We start from the raw sequence: 12,854 nt of genomic DNA, 5'->3' as shown, positions 1-12,854 counted from the left end.
ATCAGCACCGGCAGAAGCCTTCAGGGCCTGAGTAAACAGGAGCCCTGTGTCATTAACACTCTTAAAACTACCTGGGCACTCCCAGGACCAGGGAAGCACCCTCAGACCTGCGAACCTCCCCAATGATCACACTCAAAAGGCTCCTGTGGAAGTCAGCACCCATGGCCCTTCTTTGCCCCTCCCCCCCCGCCCAAAGCCCCCCACCAAGGACTCACCACCTGTGGCTTGCTGCAGCACTTGCCGGCTGGGGCAGGCTCATCTGGAGCCCGGGCTGCCTCAGGGGGCTTGGCCTCAGCTGAAGGCGGTGCAACGGGAGTCAAGCAGGGCATATCCACTGGTGCTGGGGCAGGAACCTCGCCAGCGTGGAGGGTCAGCATATACTGCTTGGTGACATCCTCGAGTGATGGTGCCTGCAGCGTGGAGTGGGGCCTGGCCGGGAAGCCCATGGGCTCCGGCACAGCCACGGGGGGGCCAATGGAAGTCGGTGGCTCAGGCACCATGATAGGTGTGAAGGTGGCAGGCACACTCGCATGGCGAACGTGTTTGGAGGATGGTCGGGCCCGCGACAGGTTGCTGGCCTGGTCCTCACTGCCTTCCTCTCTCTGTAGTTCCTGATGACTGCTCCGGGCTGGGCGCTTCTTGGAACCCCGTCGGATGAGCCGTGGGGACAGAACATCAGCCAGTTTAGGGTCAAGGTGGAAGTCGCGGCAGCCAGTGGAGGAGGCAGGTGGGGTCTTGGGTAGGGCCCTCTCAGACTGTGCCCGGCCCCTGGCAGGACTGGGTTCTTCTGGTTCGGCCCGCCGCTCTGCAAGAACGGGCTCACTGCTAGATGGAGGCAGCATGGGCTCGACTTCTCGGATGGGCTCCCCTCCCAGGCCCTCAAATCCAGGCCCAGCCGGCTCCCCACGGCGGCTGGGGTCACTCAGAGACTTCTTCTTGGGGGCTTTGCCAGCAACCCTGTCGTCCACCACACACCCCAAAGCACCAGGCCCCTGAACAATACTCTGAATAACCTCCTGGTAACCCTTGCTCTCTTCACTGCCCACAGACCAGTCACTGTGGCCACTGGTCAAGCCCTCGTCCACAGCTGGGGCCGCTGGAAGCCCTGTCTTGGGGCTCAGCGAACCCAAAAGGTTGCTATCCACAGAGAACCCCGAGGGCTCCTCGGAGGTGGCAGCCCGGTGGCGCTGTGGAATTGGGTCACTCAGAGACCGGTAGGCCTCACCTGCCTCCCCATTGCTCAGTTCAGTCCCACCAGGGCCTGAAGGAGGGACTTTGCGTCTCCGTCGGAGGGCACCTGGTGTGGGAGGGGTATCAGGGGACACCAGGGCCCACCCTCCCAGACTATCTTCAGCCCCAGGGCCATGGTGGTTGGTCTGGGCTGAGGACGAAGAAAGGGGTCGCCACACCCCCGTGGTACCCAGGCTGCAAAAGGCTGAAGCAAGAGGCTCAGGGTCTGCCCCAATGCCCTCATCTGTCAGGCTAGACTCCGGGCCAGAGAGCTCCTCCTGGGACCGCTGCCCTTGGGTCATGTCTCCTGCCCAGACAGGGTTTCCAGGGGGGACATCACTTCCGTCATCCTGCTGGGCACCCATTCGCTGGATCTTCTCAAAAACCTGACGGGCCTCTTGCACATACTGATCCTGGACAACCAGGGGCAGTGGGTCCTCCTCGGCACTTGCGCCCGCCAGCAGGAGCTCAGAGGAGCTGGGCTTCAGGGCGCTGGTGCGGGATAGGCGGCGGGCCACGGGCTTCTCAGAGCAGGTAAAAGACTTTGCCCTCCGAAGGGTGGCCGTCAAGTCTTTGAGCGTGGGGCGGGTGCCAGGTGACGCCGGGGCTGGGGCAGGCGTGGGTCCAAGTTGTGCCCTGGGGCCACCTGCTGCTGGTGAGTCTCGGCCATCTAAGGCGCCGCTCCCGAGGTCACTGGGGCGCCCACCGGGCTTTCGGACCCTGAGCTCTGAAAGGTCTGAGCGAAGGAAACTGAGCAGCGTCAGGGTCTCTGAGGCAATATCTGGATTCGACAGGGACTTCCGCTGCCGGTTCTTGTCCAACTCCAGTCCTCCATCTCTCAATGCCCTCGTGGTGCCCACAGGTCCCTTGGTGCGGGTTCGAGGCTGGGGCCTTAGGAGGAGCCCCTCTCCAGCTCCAAAGCTAGGGGAGCGGTATATGCCCCAGCCCCCAGAACCCCGACTAGCCCATGGGTCCTCATCCTTGAGGGTCTCCGTGCTGGAATAGCGGCTGCTACTGCGGGAGCCTGCTGGGCTGGCTAGGTATGCAGGAAAGCTCACCTTGGCCACGCGGAAAGCTCCCCCCACAGTGTCAGACATGGGCCGGAGTCCCTCCTGAGGACCTGGTCCACGGGGAGGCGAGCCAGTACCCCACTCCCGGGGTCCTTCCTCACTAGAGGCTCTTGGAGATTTGGGGGGCTCAGGACTCCTGGCTCCCTCAGCTGAATCCATGCTGCCCAGATTTAACCCATAACTATCTGGCCTACAGTCCTTATCCAAGAGGGAGCTTCCAGGCCTGGGTCCCGGCCTCCCTCCCCAGCGGTGGCCGCCCTCACCGTCCTGGTCCTCGTCACTGCCCGAGGAGTGGCCTCCGTGGTAGGCCGGACTCTGCGCCCCGGGCGGCGGCGGCGGCGGGACCTCCTCTTCCTCCTCGCTGGAGCTGGCAGCCGGGCCGCGGCTGACAGGATAGGAGGAGGCGATGGAGGAGGAGCAGGAGCAGGAGGCCCGGGCCCCGGCCTGCGGTTGGGAGAAGCTATGCCAAGAATGTAAACCATCCGCCGGACGCTGCGTCCGCTCCTGTTGCTGCTGCTGCTGCTGCCGCCGCCTCCTCCCCTCGGTCCCTGCGCCGGGCAGCGGCCGCGCGGAACGCAGGCCCGCCAGGGGGAAGCAAGTCCGAGGAGGTGGCGTCGGCGGTTGCCGGGGCTCGCGGGCCGGGGGCTCCCACACGGCACCGTCGGGGCTGGGCGTCCCCGAGGCCTCAGAGTCGGCGCTGGGCCGCCTGGAGCCAGGGCCACCGAAGAGCTTGCGCATCTCGGTGACGCTGGGCCAGGCCCCGCGCGCCGCGCCCTCCGCCGCTTCTTCCGCGGCCCCGGGGGAGACGTCCCCGTCTCGGGCCCCTGCGTGGTCGTCGTCCAGGCGCGGCGCGTCGAAGCGCCGGGAGAGCTGGCGCACCGACGGCGAGAGGCTGCGGAGCGGGCGCGGCTGCGCGGGGGCGGCCGGGGGCCCCGACGCCAGTTTGGACACGCGCCGGGAGGGCTGGCCCGGGACCGACGCGGCGGGCCGGCACGAGGCGCGGCGCCGCAACCCAGGGGTGTCCGTGGCCTCCTCCTTCGGCCCGGGCCCGCCGCTCCAGCGTTCCAGCAGCTTGAACGAGACGCTGCGATAGAGCGGGGACCGGGGCGCCCCGTCCGCCATGGTGGCAACACTCACTCTGGGGGGGCTGGCCTCGGGGAGCCGCGGCCAACCCCCCCCTTGCGCCCTCGCCCCGACGGAGCGCAGCAGCCGGGGTCCGAAGGCCTGGGTTCTGCAGCAGCAGTGTGAGGGGGTTTGCGGGGAGAGGGCGCAGAGACTCAAGCAGAGGTTTTATCTGCCGCGGCTCAAGTTTCTGAGGCCGCGGGCGGCATCGGCTCCATCCAGCGCGGTCCCTCCCGCCTCAGCGCCGACCCCCGGGGCCGGCCCCCTCTTCGGCCGGGGCGATTCGGAGCATCGCGGCCCGGCTCGGTCCGGGCAGGATCCCAGGGCTCTGTTCCTCGGCTCCGTGCCCGCCAGCCGGCCTGCCTGCCTTCCCTCGCGCTCCCGCTCCGGCACCCGCTCCCTCCCTCTTGGCTGCTCGCTCCGCGCTCCCTTTTGTTGCAAATAAACTTTGTGGCTGAGGAAAGGGGGCGGGAGGCGGGGCCTCGCGCCCAAAAGAGGGGGTGGGCTCCGGGCGCGCGCAAGGCTGGGAATCGGGATTTCGGGCGGAGGGAATCGGGGAGGAGTCGAGGGAGAAACAAGACTGCTTGAGCACATGCAGACCGAAGCGACCCTCCAGAGGACCCCTTCTGGAACCCATTCGCCAAGCTGCCCCCCCAAGGACTCGCTCCGACGCACGAAACCTCTGAGTGTGGTCAGCTCCGCCGACACACAGCCGGCGCTGCGCACCGACTGCGGTTCAGGCGCTTCTGCATGGTAACACCTTCTGCCCAAGGAACCCCAACATGGCAACCTTCGACCCATAAACTGGTACACACCAACATTCAGGTACACCCAGAAACACTCCTCCAGCAGGAAGGGGGCGGGACTCGCCGCCAGGGGGAGTAGTGAGCGCCACGGGCCGACCTGGGCGCTTGCGGCTCCCTGCCCCACCCCTCCGCCCCGCCCAGGCCACGCCCCCCACCCGGCCCTCCGCCGTGAATCCTACTGTCACGGAGACCCGGTCAACCTCCCGCGCCCCCAAAGGCCCCGCCCCTCGTACCTTCTGCGGCCTGTCCAGCTCTGACCCTCCCACATCGCTCCAGGTGCTCCACCCTTTGTGGCCACGCCCTCGCCCGCCCTCACGTTTCCCGCTGCCCACCCTAGTCACGCCCCTCCCACCTGCCCCCGCCATCTCGGAGGCCCCTCTCCTCGATGCTCCGCCCTGCGTCTCCCCCCGCCCCGCCTCCTGAGCTCCGTGATACGCGGCTCTTGCGCCCTCTACCGGCCAGATTCGCCCACCCGGTGGAGTCCCGGACAGGTAAAGCAGTTCCCATCACCAAAAATTGGGAGTGTTGGGAAGACTTTTACTTCCTTTCAGTGCTTTCCTAATCCCTTCAAGAGCCATTTCAAACCTAGTCCCTTCGCAAAGTCCCTTTGGCCTCACACACAACAAAAGCTTCAACGGAAACGCCCTTGATTTGCCACTGCCAAACCCACACGCCTACCTGCGGCCTTCCACCCTCCTAACAGAGCGAGTGCGTCGCCTCTCCGGCTTCAAGCTGATCCAACCTCCGGCTCGCCTTGCACCTCTGCCCCTGTCTGGCAAGTCTCCCATTGTCCCGGGTACTGGGGCCTTCTCCACCCCCCACCTGCTTCTGTGAGGTCCCATTCATCCTCAGGGTCCCAACTTAAATGCAACGCAGCTCCTTGCCATCTGAATGAACCAGTGGGGATTTATGGAGTGCCTTGGATGTATGGGTAATATTATTTCTTTTTTTTTTTAAAGATTTTATTTATTTATTTGAGAGAGAATGAGAGATAGAGAGCACGAGAGGGAAGAGGGTCAGAGGGTCAGAGGGAGAAGCAGACTCCCTGCTGAGCAGGGAGCCCGACACGGGACTCCATCCCGGGACTCCAGGATCATGACCTGAGCCGAAGGCAGTCGCTTAACCAACTGAGCCACCCAGGCGCCCTGGGTAATATTATTTCATTCATTTTATTTAATCCTAGAACCACGCTGTAGGTAGATAATATTGCCTCTTTTCTATGGGTCATGAAGGAGATTTAACTTTGACCACTGTCCAAGTCAGAAAATGGCAGTGCCTTCAATGACTCAAATTCAGATTTGAGGAGCTTCAAACACCGTGCTCCTCTAGTCTTCACTGGTCCCAGATCCCTGATGAAGAAGGGACTTCTCTCTCCTTGAGCCCCCAGCAGCCTCTTCTTCCTTCATGGGCCTGGGCTCACCTTCCCCAGGGACAGAGGATAACCTGGTCTGACTCACACTCCCCTTGGCCCAAGAGGACTGTGGCTGGGCCTTACTAGGCTGGCAGGCCCTGGGAGCAGGAGGCCGTGGTCCAGATGAGAGGGGCAGGGATGGGCATAGGGCAGGATGGTAAGACACTGAGGGATTGATTGACTACTGCATGAGAAAGGGAGGACTCAGCCAGGACCTGGTACCCTCCCTACTGCTTCCCTTGGGTTGTGGCAAATCCCTGTAGGGAGAAAACTTCCTCCTTGAGTGGAGACCAGTCTCCTGTAAGTCCCTCACCTCTGCCTCAGAAGGCCATCTCTCCTTCACTGGGGAATTGATGGCAAGGAAGAGAGCTCTGCCTGGCCTAGTGCCTCTCTACCTTTGCCTTGCTGTGTGACCTTGGGTATATCCTTACAGTTCCCTGGGCCTCAGCTGCCTCATCTGAAAAGTGAGGAGTGGGTCTATATTTCCCCAAAGGTATCTCTCTACCTCTATTGAAGTCAGACTCTTGTTTGTTCTGGAGTGTTTTTCTACTCTTTTGGGAAAATTTTGGTATGGTGGCGGGACCCTCATCCTGGGAGTCACTGCTTTCCTCCGGTAACGATGGTTCCTGCCATCTGAAATTTGTACTTTTCCAAACTCTTTCACATCCTGTCATATTTTGTCTTCATATCAGTTCTGGAATAGAGGTTTTTATTCCCATATCACAGGTGGGCAAACTGATGGACAGGAGCAGAGACTCAGGTCACCTCAGCATCCTGCAGCTTGGCCTGGAGGTGGGCTGACTGGGGCCTCTGGATCAGGAATTCCCCTTGGTGGGGAAGGAGGGTGTTCAAGGATCTGGGCTGGGCCTCCACCCAATGGGACACTTACCCAATCAGAGAGTGGCGTGGCTGCTTCCAGCACCCCATGAGTCCTTCCAGCCTCAGCTCCTTCTGATTCATGATGAAACAAATCATCTTCCAGGTACAGAGGGACCCTGATTGTGTTTAGCCCTTCCAAGACTCATCTAGGAAGTGGCTGGAAACATTGGGCACCAAGGTGGAGAGAGGAACACTGTGCTGGGAGTCTAGAGCTAGGCCCAATGTAGGCACCCTCACAGACATGCCAGATGACCCTCAGTAGGTCACTCTCAGACTCCTCACCTATGAAAGGGGAATGAAAACATTAACCCATCTACCCAGTGAGTCATGGTGACCCAGCAAGATCAGGGCTGTAAATCCCTTGGAGAAATCAAGATAGTAAAGTTGTGATGGTCCTAGTCATGTCCAGTGTTGGGCCTTGAGTACTTAAGAGGGAAAAAAAAAATGAGGAGTGAGAGGACCCCAAGAAGTAATGAGCTCCAGGAAGGAACTGTCTTAGGGGGAATCGGGCTCCTGACTCCATTCGCAAGTCAATTAGAAATGACCTGAGATTGTCGCCTTTCCTGTATGATTAGAACTCAAATGCATAGAATTGGATTATTTATAAACTTTTGTTCATGACACATTCTCACCACTTATTTAATTGGCTCCCACCACAAAACAAAACAACTAGAACTTTGACAGTGTCCTACATCTCATTACATGGTTTCCCTAACCCATTCTCCTGCTGCTGTACCACCCAGCATAGCCATTACCTCCTGTGTTCAGCATGCCCTTGCTTTCCTTTTTGTATAGTTTTGTTGCATCTGTGTATTCCTTCAAAGTATATAGTTTCATTTTAGTTGTCTTTAACTTTATCAAAAGGGCATCTTGCTGTGTATAAGTTTTTTGAGATATCTTTGTACTTAATATTATATACTTGGATTATCCATATTGTTACACATGAGTAAAGTGCATCCTGGCTGCAGGTAATATTCCAGTGTGTGAATATAGCACAGTGTATTCATCCACTCTCTCGTGGACGGGCAATGGAGTGTTTCCAGGTGTTTGCTCTCGTGAATGGTGCTGCTCGGAGGACTATGCAGGACACCATGTGCACATGCGCAGGAGTGCTCAGGGTAACGGGCCTTGTGACTACTCAGCACTCAAGAGGCATTGTCAAGCTAGGATCAAATAATCTCTCTCTGTGTTTTTTGTTTGTTTGTTTGTTTTAATTATCTGTGTTTCCTTTTAGGTGAAATGCCTGTTTTTGCCTCTTCTATTGGGTTATCATACTTTTTTGTACTTGATGATAATTCGGCCCTAACTTTTTCCTGTGCAGTACCCCTGCTGGCTTAGAGAGGGCTGGTAGTATTATCACTGTTTTACAGGTAAGGAAACAGAGGCTTAGAGAAGTAAACTGGCTTATTCAAAGTCACGAAGTCAGTAACAGCCCTTCTGCACTGAGCTAGTAATACCTTCTGAAACCACCGGGCCTCTGCTAAGAAGCCTTCTCTGCTCCTCAAGCTGAGTCACAGCCCCCCTGATCCTCAGCATCTCTCAGCCCCTGACCATGACCTGAGCTTATAGTCTCCCTAGTGAGGGCTTCCTTGCCCCCAGCCCGCCCCCCCTTTTTAAATATTTATTTATTTATTTTAGAGAAGGGGAAGGGACAGAGGGAGAACGGGAGAGAATCTCCAGCAGACTCCGAACTGAGCGTGGACCCCGAAGCAGGGCTCAATCCCATGACCCCGAGATCACGACTTTAGCCAAAACCAAGAGTCAGATGCTCAGCCCCAAGAGTCAGAAGCTCAACTGACTGAGCCACCCAAGTGCCCTGCCCCCTACCCTTCTTTATGTTCTTCTAAGCTCTCCTCCCCTGCTGTAATGATCCAGGGTTATGTTTATTTCATTATTGCCGTTCTCCTCCATCAGACTAGGAACTCCCTGAGGGCAGGGACCCACTGCTCGGCATGATGCCTGGCACATAGTAGGTGCTCAATAAATGTTGTTTAGTGGTTGAACTCTTTCCTTGTCTGTACCCTCACCCCTCCCCAAGATTCTCTCTGAGGGGTAGGGTCTGGGTCCATGTTCCCATCGCCATCTTGGAGGAGCAGAGAGAATCTGTGTCAAACGAATGAATAAGGGAGGGAGGAGAAAGCTGCATCTATTCCTAGGACGGATCCAGTGCCCCTGGGCTTTTCCAAAAGGACAAACCCTGGTCCCTGACTCTCTGGCTCCTCCACGTTTGGCCCTTCCCCTGTCCTCAACCTACAATAGCCAACACTCACAGGTCTCCTGTCATAGAAGTGTCTTCCCTGGACCCGGCCTCCCTGGGAACCTTCTCTCTTTTCTTCTCCACCCATCACCTCCACTTCCTCCCCCACTCACCCACCTCCCCTGCCACCATCATTCAGAAACCCCCAGGCTTTGACCTGCCACATCTCTGGCTCCCCTTCCTGCCCAACTCCTTAATGGAGTTCCCAGGGTTCTCTCCAGGCCCTTCCTTCTTACTCTCTCCCTCAGGAAACCCATCCACCCCTTCAGCCTCCAGCCAAAAGCAGCATGACCACTCCCGAAGCTTTGCAACTTTTCTAAGCCTTTCTGGGTATCTCCAGACCCTGTTGACTCCTAGCTTGTCACCAGGCTAGACCCTGGCCCCCACCCCAGTCCAGGACACTGCCTGGCCTCCCCCTAGGTCTACCACCTTAGGATAGAACCCGATTAAAGGGATTCATTTGGCTGTGGCTAACAACAGCCCAAAAAACTTGTGGCTTAGAAAAGATAGACATTTGGGGCACCTGGGTGGCTCGGTTGGTTGGGCGACTGCCTTCAGCTCAGGTCATGATCCTGGAGTCCCAGGATCGAGTCCCACATCGGGCTCCCTGCTCAGCGGGGAGTCTGCTTCTCCCTCTGACCCTCCCCCCTCTCATGCTCCCTATCTCATGCTCTCTATCTCATTCTCTTTCTCAAATAAATAAATAAAATCTTAAAAAAAAAAAAGAAAAGATAGACATTTATTTCTCTCTCGTGCAAAAGTCCAGATTTAGGTGGTCCCAAACCGGAACTGTCAGAAACCCAAGCTGTTTCTCACGGTCCAAGATGGTGCTCCAGCTGTGATGTCCCCATTGTAAGCAAAAAGAAAGGAGGGGAGGCAAAGGACAGACACTACCTCTCTTTTACAGACATTCACCCCCTCCCCATATTAAATTGCCTTAGGGTACTTTGCTTATCTCCCATTACCCAAGATTAAGTTACCTGGTCATACGGAGCCGTGAGTAAGGCTGGGAAATGAAGTTTTCATCCTAGGAGACCATGTGCCCAATTAAAAGAGAGTTGATATTGTGGTTGGCACTTAGCTGTCTCTGTCACAACTTCCTAGGGGGTCCCCAGTTACTGGGACTGGCTGAGGCAGGTGGGCACTTGGAAGGCAAGTGAAGAAAGGAAAGGGAAGGGAGGGAGGATGGGAGAGGTGGAGGGGGGCATCTACTATCTGGGTTAGAGAAAGGCTGTGTGACCTTGACACACCAATTCCCACATCTGGGCCTCAGTTTCTCCATCTGTATTTGGAGGTATTGTAAGGATTAAATGAGAAAATGTGTATACAGCACCCTGTATGACGCCTAGACCCTGCAGAGCCCAGTGAATGGCCACTGCTGTCATTGTCGTGGCTCCCTGGTGCTTTCCTGGGCTGGCACCAAGCCTTTGCCTCTCTAGCCCTGCCAACTCTCCAGCCTGGTCTTAGGCCACAACCCTCCTATCCATCCTCCAACAGCCTCCATGCCTTGGGCTGTGCTGTTCCCCACACCAGGAACAACATGGCCCTCGCGTCTTCAGTCTGATTAAATCCATCCTTCAAGCCCCAGCTGAAGGATCGCTCTACCCTCCAGGAAGTCTTCCCCAAGCCATGAGAATTACCTTGGACCCCTGCGAACCCATGTGCTCCCCCGACCCCTCACCACGCTCTACCTCCACACCTCGGTCTCTATCCCCTCTGTCTCCACCCCAGCAAGCAGGCATCCCCAGTGTGATCCCCCATCACGGAGTGTGCTCTGGGTTAAAGTGAGGAGAGAGTGGGGGGGGGGGCAAAAGGAGGGGAAAGGAAGGGGCAATTCAAGCTTCCCAAATGGCACCTGAAGTCCCTCGTACTGGCATGTAATAAATGACTTTTCCTTCTTACAGGAAGAGCTGGGGCTCATGGATTATGGCCCTTGTTCTGAAAAAAGTGTGCTGAGTTTTTTTTGTTTTTGTTTTTTCTTAAAAGACCAGCTGCCTCCCAGGTGAAGGGAAAGGAGAAATCCTCTGCTCAAAGCCCCTTGTTCAGAAACCTCCTAGGCCAATTCCTAGAGAGAGACTCTGGAGGAACTTGTGTGCACAAAAGGCAAGATCATTATAATATACCATGCATTGCATGCTTACTATGTTCCAGGCATTATTCTAAGTTCTTTGTACATATTAATCCTCACAGCTACTTTACAAGATTTACTACTCCCATTTTACAGCTAGGGAAGTTAAGGTACAAAGGGGCTAAATAACTTGCCCAGAGTAAGGCAGCTACTAAGTGGTAGAGCCAAGATTAACACCAAGGTGATCTGGCTCTGGAGTCTTTACCCTTTATGCTAGTCTGCCTCACAAAGGGAAGCTGGGAATGCAATTTACCTGTGTCCCACAATTTCCAGTCTTGGAAAAGTGACCAAAGGGTCACAGTTCTTGGCAGTCTGCTAGGATGGTCATCTGGGACTCTCCACAGGGCTCAGCCAGCACTGTGGGCAGAGGCCCTCTGCCTTCTGCTCGCCCATTCCCCTACTCCCCCGTGACTGGCAGCTGATGGGTCTGACCTCAGACTTGGAACAAGACACAGGGTGGCTAATATCTGTACTACTTGGCATGACATCGCATTGTATAGGGACTAGACCTCTTCTGACATTTCCTCACATCTTTTCACTGTGACCCAAAGAATCAAAGTTCCTTCTGTCCAAATTAGCAGCCTCTTCAGAAGGGCATTTTGATGGATTGCCAAGATGGGTTGGGCCTGGTTTTCCCCCTTCCTCAGCCAGCTGCAAGCACTTCTCCCACATGACTGTGGAGTTTTAACTCCGGCGGAGTCCTTCTCTGAAGGGCCCCATGGCCCAACAGCCTTGGAGATGAGACAAGGCTAAAAGAAAAATACTAAGTTATACAGTCCTTTCCCTGCTCTCTCTCCCCTCTACCTTCTGAGAAGGTCAATTTTTTTGTCATGGCTGGTTTGTGTGCAGGGTCTGAGTGGTACACCAGCAGCCAAGGGCAGGCTAGATTGTTCTACAGGAGGAAAGCTGAGATCTGAGCGGAGCGGAGGGAACAAGGACTGGAGGAGAAGTGAGGGGTGTGGGGTGGGCGGGGTGGTGGACATACGAGGAAAAGTTGCAGAGAGGATGAGTTGCTGTACAGGCGGGGGGCTGAAAAGGGGTGGGTGGGAAGACCAGGTACAGAGGCCATACGTGGTAGAATCCCCTTCACTGCCTCCTCAGAGATCTTCAGTGAAGGTGCCTTTCCAAAGCTTTTGAAGGCTCAAGTCTGTGTTCGAGATGCCTCCATGAGATGGCCTCCAGCAGCTTCCCGGCACCCACAGGTCAGAATGATGGAGCTGGGAGGGCGGAAGCAGAACGCATGGAACAGTCTGTCTTGAGACTGATTGGCAGGCTCCTGGCCACAGGACCTCTGCACCTCCATGTTGCAGCCTCCTGGTGGCCCTGCATCTCTTCAAGCTGTTGACTTCTTCTAGAATGAAGCAGGGTTGAAGGGCTATTTCCCCTCACTTGGGGGGCCTGGTAGATGGGTCCTCAGACTCCCAGGAGACCCTGAGGCTGAAAGAGGCACATTTGAAGAGGTAGGTGGAGAAGGGGTAGGGTCTGGGTCTCTTCCTGGAGTTCAGTGCTCTGGTCCCACCCAAACCACCCCCTCCTGGGCTTAACTGAAACTCACTGTTGATTTACCGCCAGATTCAGCACATCTCTACCTTTGGGTTTTATACACACACGGTGCCTTCCATCAGGAGCAGCCTTCTTCTCTCTGCCTTTTGGATTCCTCCCCAGCTCAAGCTCCACCTCTTCAAAGAAGTGCTCCTTGATTCCTCCCTCTGCTGAGCCCCCACAGCCTGGAACATCTGTGCCACTCTTGCCATTGTCTGGAGGGTGGCCATGGGACAGCTCTTATTTTCTCAACTTTCACACACAGGAGGCCATATGCCTGCTCCCCACCCCAGCTCTCTCTACCCATCTGACCCAGGGCAGAGCCTAGCATAGGGCTGGCCCAGGCTGTAGGAACATGCTCCCACTTCTATTGGCCGACTTCCCCCTTCAACATCTGGTTCAGATGCCG

The 12,854-nt window shown here is 56.7% G+C and overlaps 1 protein-coding gene across 1 annotated transcript in view; it reads right to left on the bottom strand.

The window, feature by feature from the left end:
- Window positions 1-3,422, bottom strand: part of ARHGEF17 (Rho guanine nucleotide exchange factor 17) — a 54,577-nt gene extending 51,155 nt beyond the window's left edge. Inside the window, exon 1 of the mRNA XM_028115951.2 lies at window positions 216-3,422. Within this exon, the coding sequence (XP_027971752.2) occupies window positions 216-3,422 (3,207 nt within the window). The remainder of the gene's footprint in view (window positions 1-215) is intronic.
- Between the last annotated feature and the right edge of the window lie 9,432 nt (window positions 3,423-12,854).

The sequence above is a fragment of the Eumetopias jubatus genome, unplaced genomic scaffold (assembly GCF_037043125.1).
Source record: "Eumetopias jubatus isolate StellerSeaLion01/CBP00866 unplaced genomic scaffold, mEumJub1_p1.0 scaffold_13, whole genome shotgun sequence".
NCBI classification, from domain to species: Eukaryota; Metazoa; Chordata; class Mammalia; order Carnivora; family Otariidae; genus Eumetopias; species Eumetopias jubatus.
This window is presented reverse-complemented; position numbering and strand designations above follow the sequence as displayed.